At 41.1% G+C, this 18297-nt stretch overlaps 1 protein-coding gene across 1 annotated transcript in view; it reads right to left on the bottom strand.

The window, feature by feature from the left end:
* Positions 1-17525, bottom strand: part of galnt16 (UDP-N-acetyl-alpha-D-galactosamine:polypeptide N-acetylgalactosaminyltransferase 16) — a 54981-nt gene extending 37456 nt beyond the window's left edge. The window contains exons 1-4 of the mRNA XM_036150640.1: positions 17087-17525; positions 4078-4259; positions 1236-1334; positions 1076-1143 (exon numbers count right to left, since the gene is read on the bottom strand). Coding sequence (XP_036006533.1) covers positions 1076-1143; positions 1236-1334; positions 4078-4259; positions 17087-17299 — 562 coding nt within the window. The 5' untranslated portion in view covers positions 17300-17525. The remainder of the gene's footprint in view (positions 1-1075; positions 1144-1235; positions 1335-4077; positions 4260-17086) is intronic.
* Positions 17526-18297: the final 772 nt, after the last annotated feature.

The raw sequence follows: 18297 nt of genomic DNA, 5'->3' as shown, positions 1-18297 counted from the left end.
CTGACTTTATGTTTTTAAACAATAGTGCAACTCAATTTAAAGGTTACTCATACCCCCAAGATCTTTGCCCTTTGCATTTTCCTGAACGCTGGACAAAACATTCTTTGGTTCGGTAGGTTCAATGTAAGACCATAATGATTTCATTTTAAGACCTGCATAAACTACAAAAAATATTTTAAGTGAGTGAAAATAAGTTACCTATGCCATACAACCTCCAATAATAGTTTCAGACCAAATGCCGACAAGCCATTTGGTCCCATTTATGGTTTGTTCCTGTTGGACTCAAAACCATTGATTCAGGAATAATTTAAAATTCAATTTTATTTATATAGCGCCAATTCATTAAACATGTCATCTCAAGGCACTTTCCAAAGTCAATGGTTTTATAATGACAGTGCACTGCTTTAGTTGTTGATAGATAGATAGATGGATGGATGGATGGATGGATGGATGGATGGATGGATGGAACGATGGATGGATGGATGGATGGATGGAACGATGGATGGATGGATGGATGGATGGAACGATGGATGGATGGATAGATAGATAGATAGATAGATAGATAGATAGATAGATAGATAGATAGATAGATAGATAGATAGATAGATAGATAGATAGATAGATAGATAGATAGATAGATAGACAGATAGATAGATAGATAGATAGATAGATAGATAGATAGATAGATAGATAGATAGATAGATAGATAGATAGATAGATAGAAAAACCAGGATGTTGAGTCTTCTTTTCATGATGTGCTGTCTGAGGCTGTCAGGGTCAGTCCGTACTAGTTCTGGGCCGTGCCAATACATTTTATTTACAGTCATGTAACCTAAAGCATTTTCAAAAACAAAGAACTGCAGGCTCTAATTATTCAAAAGCAACAGCCTAAATGAAAAATGACTGAAAACAATCAAAGTTCAAATAAACCTCCCACCAGCTAATAGTTCAGCAGAGCACTGTCATTATAAAGCCATCCAGCATAGCCGCATTAAATAAATGGAGCATAAAAATGGAATAATATGGTACTTTGCTACATTCAGTGTGTAAACAAAGAACAAATGACAGAACTTACGGTCGGTGCTGAAGTCATCTATGAGGATTATTTCCTGGATGAGAGATGGGGGACTTCGCATCAGGACACTGAAAGGGAAAGGGAGCGAGAGGAGATCCAAATGAAAACACGTGCTTGTGTCATAGCGCCGGTCTAAGCCATTTACGTTAAGCCTCATTACCTTTTGATGGTGCGAAGTAAAGTGGAGCGAGCTTCATTGTGGAAAGTGATGATGATGCTTGTGGAGGGAAGGTCTGCATCATAGGTCAAAGATGCGCATCTAAAATGACAAAAGACAGAAAAACGAGATTTGATATATGTGCTCAGTCAGTCACACGTGATTAGCTCTCTATCCACTCACAAAGCAGACCGCATATTGAGCAGAGTCCCAGGCAGCTGTGATTAGCAGGAGTAGCCTCATTGTTGCCATTAGTGACATGAAGATATCTAGTTGCCCGGCAACAATTGCACAGGTTTGGGACCACTTTCTTCTCTTATGTTTAATGCTGGGAGACTCCAGCCCAGGTCAGAAGAAATGAGGCTGAAATATCGTATACAGCTGAAATGTAAACTTTTTAAATATCTTTACAGCAAACGAAGCAACTTTTTCCTAATTGTTACCAACAATATCCGTTATGGACAGGTCATTGTAACTTTATTATTTCATTGGGAGTTCAATTAGCATCTTTTAAGTGTGTCTAAATGTTTAGGAGCTCTTTAGAAGGTTTTATTTTCCTCAATATCAACGCATATGTCTATTATCTATTGCTTAACCGTGTTTAGGGAAGAAAGGGGGAGTTATTCTTTACAGATAATCATCATGAATGAGTGCATGTATTAACAAGTGAACATGCGTTAAGTCTATAAGCCTTTAAATAAGTGATTGATTGACTGATTGATTTGTGAGTCCAGTTTCTTCTCACAGTTTAACGTAGACAGCTAATATTTAATCATATTTACACATGATGCAGTTTTAAGCGTGCCACAATGATGATCTAACAATCTAGAGAGCTAATTTCACTTTTCTCAAACATTCCATGGCTAATAAGGCGATAGCGCAAGTTAGAAATCAGGCTTTGGTCTGTGATATATTGGGGAGAAAAATACCAACATTGAATTATCAGCTTCAGTGTATGCCATGAGAATTTTGCAATTTTGAACTAAAACCGCACATCACCCTGAGTTTTGAAACATGGCAGTGGCAGCATAATGGTGTAGGGATGCTTTTCTTCAGCAGGAGCATTGAACTTGGTCATTTTAACTGCTACTGTAATCAGTTTGGGTATCAGTTTCAATCCTCCTCAACTTTTTAAGCCTGTTGGACCCTAAGTTTCTAAAATGAGCCTCAATATTTGTTTTCACAAATACTATTTCATAGCACTTTAATAATAATAATAATAATAATAATAACAATGCATTTTATTTGAAAAGCGCCTTTAATAACATTCAAGAATGCTGCATAAAAATAAAACAATCCAAATAGCAAAATAACAATGCATCAATAATCTAAAACACATAGGAAATAAAACATTTACAGAGTGGGCAGCTTTAAAAAGCTAAGTTTTGAGGCAACTTTTAAAATGGGAGAGGGAGGCAACATTGCGGATGTCAGGAGGCAGCTGATTTCAGAGTTGGGTAGCAGAATAGGAGAAAGCTCTGCCATCCATGGTCTTGAGGCGGATAGAGGGGACTGAGAGACAAATGGAAGAGGAAGACCTGAGAAAGGGACAGGGCGTGTAAATATGGAGAAGTTTGGACAAATAGGGAGAGGCAAGGTTATGGATGGCCATAAAAGTAAGGAGGAGTATCCTTACAAGGGAATCAAGAATAGTGGGAAGAGTATCATTACAAGCAGCAGCCATATTGTCAGGGGGATGGAAGGATTAAGGACCAACAAGTTGTTAATAAGTTGAGAGCAAATGTCCAGGTTTGTATCCTGTAAGAAATATGGCGAGGTGATATAATGACTGTTGAAGGTAACGAGGCAGCAAATGAAAGTGAAAATGATCAGAAACAGGGAATTGTTCAGGAGAGATGTTGTCCGGGGAGTAGCTTCGTTAAGTGTGCTGCTGTTGCCAGGTTTCCGTGAGACATCCAAAATCCACGATGTGATCAGGGATGAGATCCTGAATGAGCTGTCCTTTACCGTAGAGAGAGCGGATGTTCAAAAGGCCAACATTTACTATGATGCTGTTACGGGGGAACAATAGCCACCCTGGATAAGTAGGCTAGCACCATGCAGTCAACTCTCCAGCCAGAGATACGGTCGGGTCAATGAGAAGTGGATCAAATGGAGTTTATAGTTGAGGATTTATTGACATGGTGGTTGCGGCGGGAGCCACAATGAATATATCTTCGGCAAAGAGGGAGAGCGGCATCCGGATGAAACAGTTGGGGGGGGGGGGGGTGCTGAGAGAGTCTGGGTGTGTCAAAGGAGTTCGGCAGCAGAGTATTGCAGAAGACCAAATGCAGGCTTATAAAGACCGAACAGGAGAACCCAAGAGAACACAGTCCATTCACACAGTTGTCCCAGCTTCATGATGCAAGGTGAGGTCAGATTCACCAGAGAAGTGTACCAGAGTTAGGAATGCCAGTGGAAGCCTGACTGGATATCAAAGTACAGGAAATAGCCGGTAAATAAAAATCTAAAATAATGCAGCGGTTTGCCAGTAAGTTGACGGCAAAGACTGACGAGCAGTGGCAGCATCCGCCTGATGGTTGGGCGGAACACAAGATGCCATTTAAATGTCTTTCAAACATCGCCAACTCTCTCAGAGAAATGCTTCACTGCACAGACACGGTTACAGAAATTAGGTTAGGCTTAGCAAATTTTATTTTTTTCTTTGTTTAATCACCCATAAATTACATACTGACATTGGCAATAGTGGTTCCACTTGAAAAATGCAAAACTCTACAATGAAATGTCCCAATTCATACTTTTAGGAGTTTTAAAACAGCATGATCATCCTGCTCATATTGTGAAGATCAACAACATGTACTCTAAGGAGGAAGCCCTACATCACCTGTAGTGTCTAGTGTCTCGGATGGCTCGCTCACTGCCCAGACGGTCGCTCTCCTGCAGATTAAAGGCATGCTCCTTGTATGGGTCGTCCCCTGGTTTGAGCTGCTTGGCTGCCAGGTAGGCCTTCTCATCAAAGCTGCCCAGCAGTTGGCTCTGATGCTCGGCTCGAGGGGGCTGAGTCACCTGCACAGGATGTAAAATGTATCCACGTTAATCCAAAAGTGCAAAGACAACGGAAAGCGGACACATTTATACAAATATACATACAGTATTCCTAGTCCTTGAGCTTTTAAAAAATATTTATAATAACCACAAACCACACTGTGTTTATTTGGGTTAACATGCGACAATCCAACACGCATTAGTGCAAACGAAGTAGTGCAGTGGAAGGACATACTGTTATCTTGATCATTTTGGACGTAAAAATCTGGAAAAGTGTGGAATGCATTTGTTGTCATCCAACTTAACTCTCTTGCCCCTTGATAAAAATTCAGTACAGCTAACTGCCTTCGGTTGTCACTTCATTAGTAACCAGAGCCCATCTGTAGAATTTGATGACAGCATAAATGTAACTCATGTACCAATCAGAGAAGCAGCAAAGAGAGTCTGAAAGAGCTGCAGAGATTCATAGGGCAGGTAGGAAATTCAAGCAACAAAACAACTATCTGGCAAGAAGAACGGCATTGCTGAAAGACGGGCTAAATAAAGTCCACCTGTGTGCTGTTTACCACAAGCCCTGTAGGGGACACAGCAAACCTGAAAAATTATACTCTGGTCAGATAAGACCGGAACTAAATTCTTTGGCTTACATGAAAAAGTATTTGTACGGAGGAAAACTAATACTACATATCACCCTGGACTAACCATCTCCATCATGTAAGGTGGTGGCAGCATCAGTGTTGCTGGTCAGAGCAGCTGGGAAGATGGATGGATACAGGGCAATTCTGGAAGGAAACATCCAGAAGGGAACCGGAAAAACGGAAGGCCCATGAAGGGGCCTTCAATTTAGCTCCGCCCCTGACGGCAAAACAGTGCCACCTCGTAGTGACATCGCAGCTGAAGGAACTCTGCAGTGACACTGAAAACATCTCTCGTTGAAAAAAAGCTGCGGCATAAAATGAGAATATCATCATAAGTTTTTACTTTCTAACAATGTTTGACTTTTCAATGTCTAATTTTTCAAAGCAAAATCTCTTTTTTGATATCATTGCAAGTGATTTTTCAATGTTTCATTTTTCAGTGTTTGCTTTTACAATGCCAAATCTCTTTTCAATGTCGCTGCAAGCTGTCACTGTTTTAGCTCCATAAAAGAACCACTTGCGTCAGCAGCTAAGGGCCGGCACATGGGAACAGCAGACAATCAAAATGTTGTGACCCCTCAAAGGTTTTGTTTTGTTTTTGATCTGTCAAATATAAAACAGACAGTGCCTTGGAAAAGTTATGTGCCTACCTTGGCTTTTTAACTATTTTGTTACATTACAACCAGTAATATGCATGATTTTTTGTGATGGGTCTGCACAAAATAGTCTAAGACACTTAAGCTGCACGCAAGTGCTCGTCACATGATCTGTCAGTATAGACACAGCTTTTCTAAAAGGCCCTAGTCTGCAGCACTACTGGGGTACAGCCATCAAACCATGAAGACCAAGGAGCTCTCCAAACAAGTCAGGGACAAAGTTGTTGAGAAGTACAAGTCAGGGTGGGGTTAGAAAAAAATTTCCAACTTTTTCATGTTCACTGGAAGCACCATCAGATCTGTCATATTCAGATGGAAAGCGCATGGTACCACAGAAAGCCTGCCAGAATAGGGAAGCCCACCAGAACACAAGCCAGTAAGGCATTAATCAGAGAGGCACTGGGATTAATTTTATTTACTGGGATTAACAATAACATATGTGGGGTTAAATTATCTCTAACCAACCTGGCTTTCAGGAGGTGAGAAAAGCAAACCAGTTGTTCTACAGAACCAGTTAGGAACTTGCTCCAACATAAGCCGCGGTTAAGAACTGGACTTAGTTTAAAAGCCCCATTAGAGACTCGAGACTCTGGTCGAGGTTCACCCTCTAACAGAAAACCCCTAAATATACAGCCAGAGCTTAAATAGAATAGGTTAGATAAAAGCATAACCACGCAATAGAATGGCCTAGTCAAAGAAACAACTTCAACCCAAAGAGAATCTGCGTCAGAACTGATTCTCGTGCTAGATGTGTGAAGCCGATAAAAACATACTCCAAAATACTTGACTTACTGCTGTAATCGCACCTCAACATAATTCTAGACGCTACTGACTCAATATAAATGCATGCCACATTTTTATTTTTATTTCTTTTTTTTTTAAATGCCACCTTTCCTTTTCCTTTTCAAGGGGTATGAATACTTTTGCAAGACTCTGTTACATACAATTAACTTAAGCAAAGCCAGAGTGAGGATAAAAAAAAGCCTTGTCCCTCAGGATCAGAACTTTTATTTCCAAAAGATGTTTGTCATTTCTCCTGGGTGACTTTGTTGAGTTTGTTCCAGGGGAAAGGACAAAAACAGCCTCTTGGCAAACTCTCAGCGCATTTGCAGCAATGGTTATTAATGTCCCCCATCTCTATACGCGATGCCAAGGAATAAATCAATTGGGTTGACTTTTAATTCATTATGAATACCTTCATCAGCCAAAATGGGGATTGTTCGGTACCGTACGTCTCACACCGGGCCTTCTTGGCCTGGAGGCTGCTGCCTCTCCCGTTTCAGGGACGTCAAGGTCAACGTGCACAAAGGAACCTATTCCATTAATCTGGCCTGTTTATTTTGATGCCAGACAGAGTGTGAATTTAATGAAGTCAACCATGCAACGAGGATTCCATCTTAAGATTTCCTCTTTGTAGAGTAGAACTGCCCTGGTAACGTAGGCAACCCGCTTCTCCATATGCTATGCCTGAAATGCCTCAACAGGACACATCTGAAAAAAAAAAAACACAGCCGATGAATACTTCAAGGGAGTAAGAGAAGGTCTCATCAAAGAGGTTCAAATGCAGACACAGCACAGGCTGCTGCTGCTTCGGTGTGCACCTTGAAGGGTGTGTAGAACAAGCTCTTGAAGAGGCTGAGGTGAGACTGACCTCATTTTCAGCCTCCCCAGTGAAGCAGCATGACCCCAAAAGTGTGAAAAAAAAAAAAAAAAAACCTGAGCTGGAACAAAGTGAATAGCTGACTGTGAGAGGAGAGACTTTCAGGTTGCTAGAAATGAAAGCTGGATATATGATCAGCTACCTTTCAGAGGCCAAAGGTTCTTCGAATACCGATGGAAACCGGCCCAACCAGTTGCTCATGAACACTCATTGTGCATTTACTTAAAAAAAAAAATAGTAGCCTGACAAACTCTAATAAAGACAGTTGTAATGTTGCAATCCAAATGCCTGATCTATGGGAGTGATGTAACAATCCACTTATAGACAAGGTTCCCTTACAGAAGTTGTACAGCGCTGTGTTTGCAGTTTATTCAATGAAGTATAAAACTGTCAATAAACAGTTTTTTTACCAAAAATAACTAAATCAGCTGTTGACCAGAATTCGCTTTATTAGGCCTGACTGGTGACTGGATGGTCACAAGCTCAAAAATCCAATTATTTTCCAATTAGTGAACAGCATGTAGTACTAGATCAGTCACTACGCTCGTCGCTGTGGACATTTTCACTCCAGGAAAAAGTAAGGTGTTAATAATAAGAGAAATAATAGAAATGTAAGAAGATGTTTAAAAAGGCACGACATGCTCGTCACTGCCTTTTTGTAACTGTGATCCTTCCCAAAGAGAACAAGACTTTTATGGGATAACAGGAAAATTGTCCTGCTTCATCCTATTGTGCTTGTAACCTAAGTCTGTCCTACAATCTACTTCATCTGGAAATAATTGTAGCCTTTAAAAATTGTTCTGTAAATGCAGGTCTCTATATTTCGCTGTGAATAGAAATGGAGAGTAATGTTCACAGCTATTGAAGCTAACCAAGCTAATGGCTAACATGGGGCGCTAAAGATCGGTTAAAATGTTTAATTATTGTGTAATTATATTGTCTCTATTTTATCACTTAAACGGTTTCCCAGCAACACATGGACTTGATGATGCCCATGTACCTAATTTAAATGATCAATGATCGCTTACTACACAAAGGCTAAGGTTATTTTATGTCATGCTATATTATATTATAGTTATTAAAGAGGAATTAGAATCTACAAAAATCTATATCAGCAGCGATTAGCTACAAAATGTTGATCTGTACAGCTGTAGTTTTTTTTACTCCATTTTTGTTGTTTTATGTGCGTGGCAGCCATATTACATTTTCAGTTTGGGTTTGGTGAGAAAACCTGTTAAAACTGTGAGAAAAATATTTAAATAATATCAAAGAAGAGTAGATGGTATTTATTTGTGCTATAGAAGTATCACAAAAAGCAGCATATGGACCTTGTTCTCACATTTTGACTCTATATTTTTATAATTTACAAAATGTATTTCAAATAAGTATACAGTGATGCAAAAAGTCCTACTGGATGGCAGCCAAAATAATTAGGACAAATAAAAGGTTAATTTGCTTGAACTAATGCAATAAACCAATAATAGGATTATTGCATCATAACTTGTGACTATAAGTCCACCTGCAAATGTAAAAAAAACCTGATGAGTTTATTTAATGTTATCTAATTCTCTTGCTGTAAACAGATAATTTAATGTAATCAGTTCATAAAATAATGGTAAAGAATTCAGACTACATTAACAATACCATATCACTTAGGTTATATATTTCATGAACCTTTAATAATTATCAACTAAAAAATAGAGATCTCTAATACAGTTGTAGAAATCCTCAGCTTTAACAAAAAATATTGAATATTTAATTTTTCTTATTTAATCCACACAGCTCTGTGGTTCGTTGACATTCCAATATAAAGTGATGCAGCCTCTGAGCGGAATGTATTTGTTGTTTTTGACAATCACTCTGCCCTAGCGCTAATTCGTACTCACATTTTGTATCCATATATAGATATGTCATGTTTTTCCCGTCTTCAATTTTGTACTGAAGAACAAAACAATTCACAACTATGCAATTAAACTATTGTGTAACAGCTTCCTTGTAGTTAGATTTTTTTAATTATAGCCATGTTCATAAAAATACTTGAGTATCACATAGAATGTAATTTAAATTTACATAATTTTCTGAAATCTTTGTACAATACCGATCCATTTATTTGCATTCTGCTCCACAAATAGACAAACTCAAAGTTATGAAACCAGTAGTTTATGAACTTCCACATTTCTCTACAGTATACACATGGTCAACATAAAACTTCTCTAAAGCAGGCACTGATGCCTATGGTAGGTACAAATTTAAGCATGGTCAGTAAAAAAAAAAAAAAAAATTTAAGCTAGTTATGACTGGATTCGTGGTCAGTATGAAACATCACTACAGGGAAACAAATGGAGACGTAGTCGGCACAAATCAGGCCCATGCATGACACGCAAGAGACATCCCTGAAGCAGGTGTCCATTGCCACATGGTCTGTCTAAAACATACATATTGATGGAGTGTTGGTACCAAATGTCCTTAAAGTGGGTATGAATTGTTGCATAGTTGGTATAAAACATTCCCAAAGTGGACACAAACTGGCACATGGTTGATAAGAAAATGTCTACAGTGGGGATACAAATGTATGCTTGGTTGGTACGAAATGCTAGCAAAGCTTGCATGAACTGATGCGTGGTCCATTCGAAACATTCCCAAGGTGAGTATGAATTTGTCAGTATGAAACATCCCAGAGGTGTGTACAAAGGGACATATGGCCAGTACTACATGCAGATGACTCCATTTTGACCCAAAAAAAAAAAAATACCAACTACAAAAAGACCAAAACAACAAGAGAGAGCATACGAAGTGAGCGCTTTTTAGCTGTTCAGCCGTAAGAACAATTCATCTTAACTTGTTAATCGAAACGCTACAAAGCAGCAGAAAAAAAACAAGGACGTGAGGCAACATATGCAAATGTATCTAAAACTTCGCCTGAGCTACTCAAAGAAGCTTGTAAGATGAAAAATGTAATATTCAAACTCATGTTCTGTTTCTCAAATTGTCAGGATCCTCTGGTCTTTGTTTATTTCTTTGATTCCTGGGAACCCTGCAGTCTGTTTTTGCACCTCTTTAGATCTGTAGATCCTTGTTTCTGTCATTAGTCAGTTTTCCACTCATTATTTAAGGAGCCTATTCTTGTGCGTTAGATCCTTATTTTCCTTCCTGCCTGTCCTCAGAAGTCTTGTGACGGTGGCGCAACAGTGAAGGAGTTTGTCCTGTAACCGGCGGGTTGCTGGTTTGATCCCCAGTTCTGAACGTCTCAGTCGTTGTGTCCATTGTGTTCTTGCAAAGCTCACCACCATCAGGAGGTGACTGTAGTGTAAAGCGCTCTGAGGTCCTTGGACTTGATGAAGTCATTTACCACAGTTAATTTGTTTAGTCTATCATTTTAGGTAATTCATCATGTATTCCTGTAGATTCTGTTCTCCTCATGTCCCGGTCAGATCACTGCCATCTCTATCCTTCAGTCTAATTATCTTTACACCGGTACTAAATCGCTCTACCTGTGGTCCCTTCTGTTTCCTCCTCTGATTAGTCAACCAGTCCCGCCATACTCATAGCCAGGTCCTCCTCTGTTCTGGTCCCTGCTCTGTCGTGTTCCCGGTCCCTGTGTCTCCTGCTGGTCTGTACGCCTTATTATTTAATTTAATAAATCACTCTTCCACTCAGCATATGGCTCCCGCTCTCGTGTTTGTACATTGGCTCCATGACCACAAAACAACACATGACACAAATCATCTAACATCTATCCCTGAAAAGTATGATCTGCATTAAAAAAAACTGTAAAAAACAAAAAACAAAAAAAAAAAACTAACTAGCAGGCAGATGATAGAAAACAGTAACATTAGACCCTTTGAGGCCCAGTCTTGTGAAATATGTATGAGCCTTGCCTGAAGATGATCAGGTCTGCTCTCACAAGCTGAGCTAAAACACTCAACAAATTACAAGCTAGCAGCATCTGCCCTATGCACTACGAAGTGCAGCTCTGTGTTGGTTCTTAGGGGGTTGTGACGTGATGAAGACCAAAGATACACAGTGCATCAGACTAACCGGCTACGGTGGGTTAAGCTTGATTCACGATTTCCTTACGTCTGCCAGAGGGGATCACACTGAAATAATTATATCAGATTCAGGTTTAATTGCTAAGTTGCTTCATACAACAAGGAATTAGACGCTGGCTCCACTTTGCTGTCAATGAAAACCTCTTAATTATTAACATAGACTCTTTTTGTAAATACATCCAATCAAAATAGCAAAAGTTCCCTCTCCACAAGGGACTGGATGGCCTCGTTAAATGCAATTTTTCTGCCAAAGTCACATCATCTATATGATATCACATTGCAGATTTCACTTCTTGGTTGTTGTTGTTTTTTTTATCGTTAATTCAGGTTGCTCAAACTTGCACGGTCCAGGGCAGGGTGTACTCTGCCCCTCGCAACATAAGCAATGGACAGATAGGTGGATGGATAGATGGATTTCTTTAAGGCAAGCTGTTAGCACAACTTCCTTGTGGCATGACAGTCCTGTATTCAAAATGCCACATCATATATAGTTTTTAAATCAGATGTTTTTCACACATGAAGACATTTCTATATAAATCTTTCACTGAAACAGCAGTCATTTTTTTTATTTCTCCTGAAGTACAGTCCTATATATTTTACTGAGTGTCATCTAGTTAGAAAACTAAACTGCTTCTATTTAAGTCAAGGTTTGGCCTCTCGCACAAACTCCTTTTTTGGAAGCATTACAGTAATGGAACATGTAGTTAATCCCAGCTCAGACAACATTGTTATCAGCACATTTAACCCAATTCTGTCATGAAGTTTTAATACGATCACATGTCCGTTGGGGAAAAAAAAAGAAAGTTGGACCTCGTGTCGGTGCAGAACCCGACCACAAAGCCCAGCAGCCTTATTCGAGCCTAGGCACTGGAATCTGGTTAATATTAGATTAAAACATAAGGAACTTAAACCTTAGATAAAAGCCCAATGACACACATAAAGTATATGGGTGCGGTGACATTAGCTAAAGCCCGAGGGTTAATGACAAGCTAAGGTCGAATGTTTGCAACATGCCCAGCGTTAATAACAAGGCAACAGATGTGCAGGTCAGTGAGTGCGGTGATTACAGCGAACGCTGAAAATTTAATCAGGGAAAGTTCACATGCAACGTAACGTGTTACTGCAAACACAAGTTGGGAGGCAAGAAAAATGGGAGAGGAAAGCGGCGTCTGCTCTCACAAATTCGATTACCTGTAACAAATGCAGCTAATAAAAATACGAAGAGAGTTTGAGAGAAAAAGGGTTGCAGAGATAAACTGACTTGCAAATGAATCCATATCCCTGAACCTTTCCACATTTTATACTACAAAAACAAGCCTTAGTGTATTTTACAAGGATTTGATGTGACAGACCAACACAAAGTACATATTAGGAAGTGGAATGAGAGTTTTTGACCTCATTCACAAATAAAAATTGGAAGAGTGCGGCATTGATTTTTAAACTCAGCCCTGGTAAAAAGTACACTAAACCCACCCTTTACAATTTCAAGTCTTTTTGGATGTGTCTTTACCCACTTTAGACATTAGAAGACTGACGTTTTCCCCCTCATTCCCTCCTGCAAAACAGCTCTGTGTCAACCAGATTGGATGAAAAGCACCTGAGAACGTAAATGTCCATGTCTTGGACTGGACTTTGACTGGGCCATTCTAACACACATATATGCATTAACCTAAACCATCCCATTGCAGCTCTGACTGTACATTTAGGGTTGCTCTTCTTCTTTTCTTTGACGGATTTTCCTGTATTTGCTTCCAACCACCCTCCCATCAAATCTGATTAGCTTCCGTCCGTGTGAAAAAAAGCATCCCTACATCATGGAGATAGTGGGTTCAGTGTTAGTGATCTGCTTATTGGCTAAAATAAAAAGTTCATGTTTGATCTCATGTGACATGGGCACCTTCTTCTACATGTCTGCTGCGTCTCCTTTGCAGCGAACCGTGACACGGACTTCTGGCTTTCCTCTTGCCACTCTTCAATAAGGACCAGAGAGTCCACGTTTAATTGTTGTCCTGTCCTATAAACAGTATCTGTGAAGGTCCTCTACAGTTACCACAGGGCTGTTGGCTGCTTCTCTGATTAATGCCCTCGTTCCTTTTCAGGGGACGATTAATCCTGGCAGATCAAGTTACATAGTAGGTTTTCCTTTGTCCTCCATGATATGTTCAAAGAACAACTTCTCCACAAAGTTATCCCCGACCTGCCTGCTGTGCTCCTTGGATTCCAAAAGATCAATTATGTCCTCTAAAAAAACCCTTGAGGCCAGACAAGTGGATTTGTATTTAAATAAATTACAAATTAGGTGATTTCTAAAGGCAAATCGTTGACTGGTATTTTATTTAGAGGCATCAGGGGGAAAATGTTTGGAAACCATGTGTCCTTTTTTTGTTCAATTCATAATTATGCAATTTTTGTTTTAGTATACCATAAAATCCTAATAAAATATGTTGGAAGTTTGTGGTTTTGACATTAGAAAATGTGAAAAATTTTATTTTTGTCCACTTTTGCAAAGCAATATGTGTGTCAATATGCAGAAACAAAAGATGGAAGAATCAATTTAAATCCACAAAGAAAACAAGCTATCAGTTATGACAGAAAGAGACTCCCAGCAGGCCTCCTGTCTGCACCAGCCGGAGAGAGAGGGGCACGGCTGGCTGGCTGGCAGCAGGCAGGCGTCAGGTCAGCTTACCAAAACAAACAGCGGGGACATCTCCGTTTGGTGACAGGCCAACCATCCCTTTTGACAAAAAATCAGCAAATACAAAAGAGGGAGCTTCACTTTCAGGTCAAAGAGCGATCTGATTAGAATTGATGTCTGACTGCCAGAGTACAGCGTGAGCCCGGAGACTCTGCTGGAGGGATGAAGCCCTGCTTATGGAAAGAGATCACTGCGTCCGTCCTCCGATTCACCACCCAAACCTCGGCTTACGCGTTCACACACGGACGCGGAGCACAGTTCCCCAGGTGAGGGGACTGCTTACGGAGGGCGGCACGGGTAGATGCAACAGAAAGAACCCCCGTCTGGCTCTTCCCTTAAAAAAAAAATCACGCAAACGCAGCTGCCAATTTGAAGGATTTTCCTGCAGCCAGATATATTAGAAGAGTAAACTAAGAAGGAGAGATTTGGTAAACTGAAAAACTGGATACACTTAGTGTACCTGTTCTATCTCAGCTTTGAAGACAGTAAGAACCTACTATTTATGCATTTTTTATTCGGATTCTTGATTAAATAGGTAGGTGGGTACTTTATTACAAGATTACTCCCAGCTCCTCCTTACAGCTATAAATTCATACTCTAACATCCTTACAGGTAATGCAACAGAATGCTTGCAGTCAGACAGAAAACATAGTCTAAGCCGAACTTGCAGAGAACCCCCCCCCCCCAGAATCCAAGGTGAGGACACGCTCTTTGACTGGATCTGTGGCTGCACACAGGGGGTTGATGAACCCCTGCCGCACCAGTTTCAACATTTGCAATGGGTTATTTTAGACTCTGAGCCCTGGAGAAGTCAACAGGGCTATTTACAGGATCTGATCTGACAGATAAACCTTTAGTGACAGACTGTAGATTACTAGGTCCTCGTCTCGTGTCTTGACCTGAAATCTGTTGTTTTTCTAGCGTTCCAGTGGCAACCACTCAGGGGAGGGGGGAGGGGGGGGGGAGTGGGCGACAGCCACACCGTGGATTTGCTGGCTTCCCACTTTACATGAAAAGCATTTTTTTTTAAATGCATGAATTTAAGGGAGATAAGGACAAACTTTAACGGGTCACAAGAATAATTTATTAATTCATATTAACATGCATTCATGTTCATGTCCTTTATAGTGCTCCTTTTTGAATGCCTGCCACTCAACCCCGGCCCTGCCCTCAGATGACCCCAGAATCTCATAAAATTGTTGTGTTGGACTCTCTGTGAAGTTGAAGCCTGAATCTAGGAAAGACGTTACGCCATTGTTTAGCGTGCTCTGGGAAGACAAGTCGGAAGACTAAAGGTCTTTGGAAGTTGTTGTGGTGCTAACTAAAACTAGCAATTCAAGACAATAACAGTGTATTTCTCTCCATTTAATGCATTTAAACACTAAATCAACCTTCACAAATAGAGGTTGAACAGCACTGTTAGGGACACAGGTTGAATGGCATAAAAGCTGTCAGAACCGACCAAAGACATCTTCAGCAAAAAACAAAACAAAACAAAAAAACAACGTTTCGCATGTTCGGCAGCCATATTGGAAACCGAACTCGGATATTAGAATTTCCTTTTGTATTTCCAACTGAGAAATCAGAAAATTGAGTACAAATAGAATGCATCATTTGATCAGAAATGAGCAGAGATACAGTTTTCTAAACTCGTGAACAATAAAACAACAAATTTTGGTTGTATATAGTTGGGGTGAACACACATTTCCAGTGCAAAGAGCCCTTTTAGCTCTTCGTACCTACCTGCAGAGACCCCTAGGACGCTAGTGGCTGGGTACAGGTGACACATTTTATGTCTCTCAGAGCAGTGAGCATGGTATAAATTAAAATGCTGAGAGTGAAAGCGTGGTAAGAAATATCCAACCAAACTGCATCCAATCAGTCCTTTGTGATTGCCGTATTGCATGGTGATATAGCACAATGATTGTGATTGTGGTACGGCTCTGCAGCATACAAATAAACTCCTGAATTTCTGTTCTTACTGTTGGTTTTAGAGCCACCTCACAACTATTAGTGGCCCCCAATTTGGCTGCCCCGCATAAAACTGGAGGCACCCGTGGAAAGTTCTCAGGGCAATTTATTTACCATCTGTTTAGGCATGACACATAGGACATAAGACAGGGGCGTCCAAAGACCGACCCGGGGGCCATTTGTGGCCCCTGGACTGATTTGGTGTGGCCTCCCAGCTGCAACTCATGAATGATACAAATGTGATCTAGTCGATGCAGATTAATTCATTAGATGCAATGCAGATCGTGTTTTTTTTTTATTAGAGCAAATAAATTTCTTCCCTCAGTGGAAAATTTAAAGTTCTTATCTTTTAATACCCATGCTTTTGCATTCTCTGCGATGTCGTAGTAGGACCACGTCTGCCCGGTGACTTTTTCTCAAAAGCAGATTTACGTGCCCCTAATGTATCTTAACTTCCCTGCAGCAAGCAGCTGCTCATAGAAAGAGAGAGCCAAATCCAACTTGTTGCCAAGCGCAGACTACATTAGGCTATATACTTTTATTCAGTCGAGCCCAAAAGAATTTTCAAACTGGATGCCTTTCTTTTTTAGTAAGATACACATGCAAAAGTATTTTTAAGTGGTGGAAATACAGTAGATAATGTTTTCCAGAAAAAAAGCGGCTACTTTATATGTTTAATTACAAGACCGCTTAGATAATTGTTGATTCACCATATCATTTTATTTTTATTTTTCTTTTTTTTTTTGGGGGGGGGGGGGGGGGGGGGGTAAAAATGGCACGCCTGTACTTTTGGTCCGTCTGACAAAAAGTTTGGGCACCAGTGACCCAAGAGACAGCTTCTCATGGGAGAAGGTCCTTAAGGATCGGCTGTATGGGCTCCGGACTGGGTTACTCAGGGGGGAAACCGATCAGCCTGCGGATTGCGCTGAGACGCCTACTGGATAAAGGCATGTCCGCACAGGAGGACGACGGTGTCCCCGCACTACTCACGCGTCGGCTGAACGCGTTCCCCGGCGAGCCACCCAGCTGAGCCAGTGGCGTGCGTCTGCAGGCGCTCCTCAGCTGGGCAGCACCACATCGCTCCAACTTTCACACACCGGCCACATCAACATGCAGCACACACTCTCCCGCAGGCAGCCCCATTGTTTTGATGATGAGAGATGTCCCCGTTTTACTTACGATCAGCGGGATGGTCCGCTCGTCCCGGTGGATCTCCAGCCGACCGGGGACCAGCTTCTGCCCGTGGCCCCTGCCCCGAGCCTGCGACGCCGACGACGACGACGACGACGACGGCGTCGACGCGGGCTTGTTGTCCTGCCACAGGTAATAAAAGGTGCCGAGGATCCAGGCGACGGTCAGAATGGCGATGGCGTTGGCCCGTATCCTGCGCATGGTGAGCCCATAAGGAGGGCACCGGTTAGGCGAGGCCGGCTGGTTCAGGTCCGTCGGCGGGCAGAAGGTGCAGCAGCCCCCGCCGGTGATGGGTTGAACCTGCAGAGCAGACAGACAGCCCCTGCCTCTGTCGTTCCTCGTCGGAGAGCTGCCTCTCTCTGCTGGGATTTGCGCACTGACTGGGTGCCCGGTCCTAGCGCCGAGCCAAATCAGAAAACACGGCAACGCGCACACTCGCGTTATTATCCGGCCACGGGTTACAGCGAGGAGGAGGATGCCTGCTCTTCATCCAGCGTCTGAGATACAGTACAGATAATAAAAAAAAAATGGGGGGAAAGGAGAAAAATCACGAAGAGAAACTGCCTGACTGCTCTCTGATTGGTCCTCTCATCCGTGCCTTGACGCTCCGCTCTCCTATATAATAACACGAACCTCTTCCCCTTTAAAACGCTCCTGGCGCATCATGCTCGCAGAGCATTTACAGGTAATACATTACCGTAATGTACACGGTTGTATACAACGCTTTTTATTTTCTTTTATTTTCTAAGGGGCAGCTAGAGAAGCAAAGCTTGCACTTTGAATTCTACTTCACGTAAGCGCCGTCAGGCAAGGGTCCCTTCTGTGCCCCAGTTAAATTCCCCCATCAAATGCCAACAAAATGCTGTGCTATAGTTCAACTTTATGAAGCACAAAAAAAAAATCAGCTTTAATAATCATAATAAAGTCCAAAAATGATGGAGAAAAGTGTGAAGTCTGTTTTGTTATAGCGGAATACTGAAGAAATGCCACATGTACATCTCCAAACATGGAACGAAATATGTATTTCACCTCTAAATGGAAATATGGTTTTACAAATTGATCATGCTATAAGAACATATGAAGCCGGGACTTTGATCATAGAATCACTCAGAGCACAGATAACGGAGTGGTTTTGTTGTTGTTGCATAAGTATTTCCTGTATCTATTTCCGTTTGTAGGTTTTTATGTGATCAGATCAC

The sequence above is a fragment of the Fundulus heteroclitus genome, chromosome 19, assembly GCF_011125445.2.
Source record: "Fundulus heteroclitus isolate FHET01 chromosome 19, MU-UCD_Fhet_4.1, whole genome shotgun sequence".
Classification (NCBI taxonomy): domain Eukaryota; kingdom Metazoa; phylum Chordata; class Actinopteri; order Cyprinodontiformes; family Fundulidae; genus Fundulus; species Fundulus heteroclitus.
The sequence above is the reverse complement of the archived record's forward strand: the minus strand, read 5'-3'. Positions and strand labels throughout refer to the sequence as shown.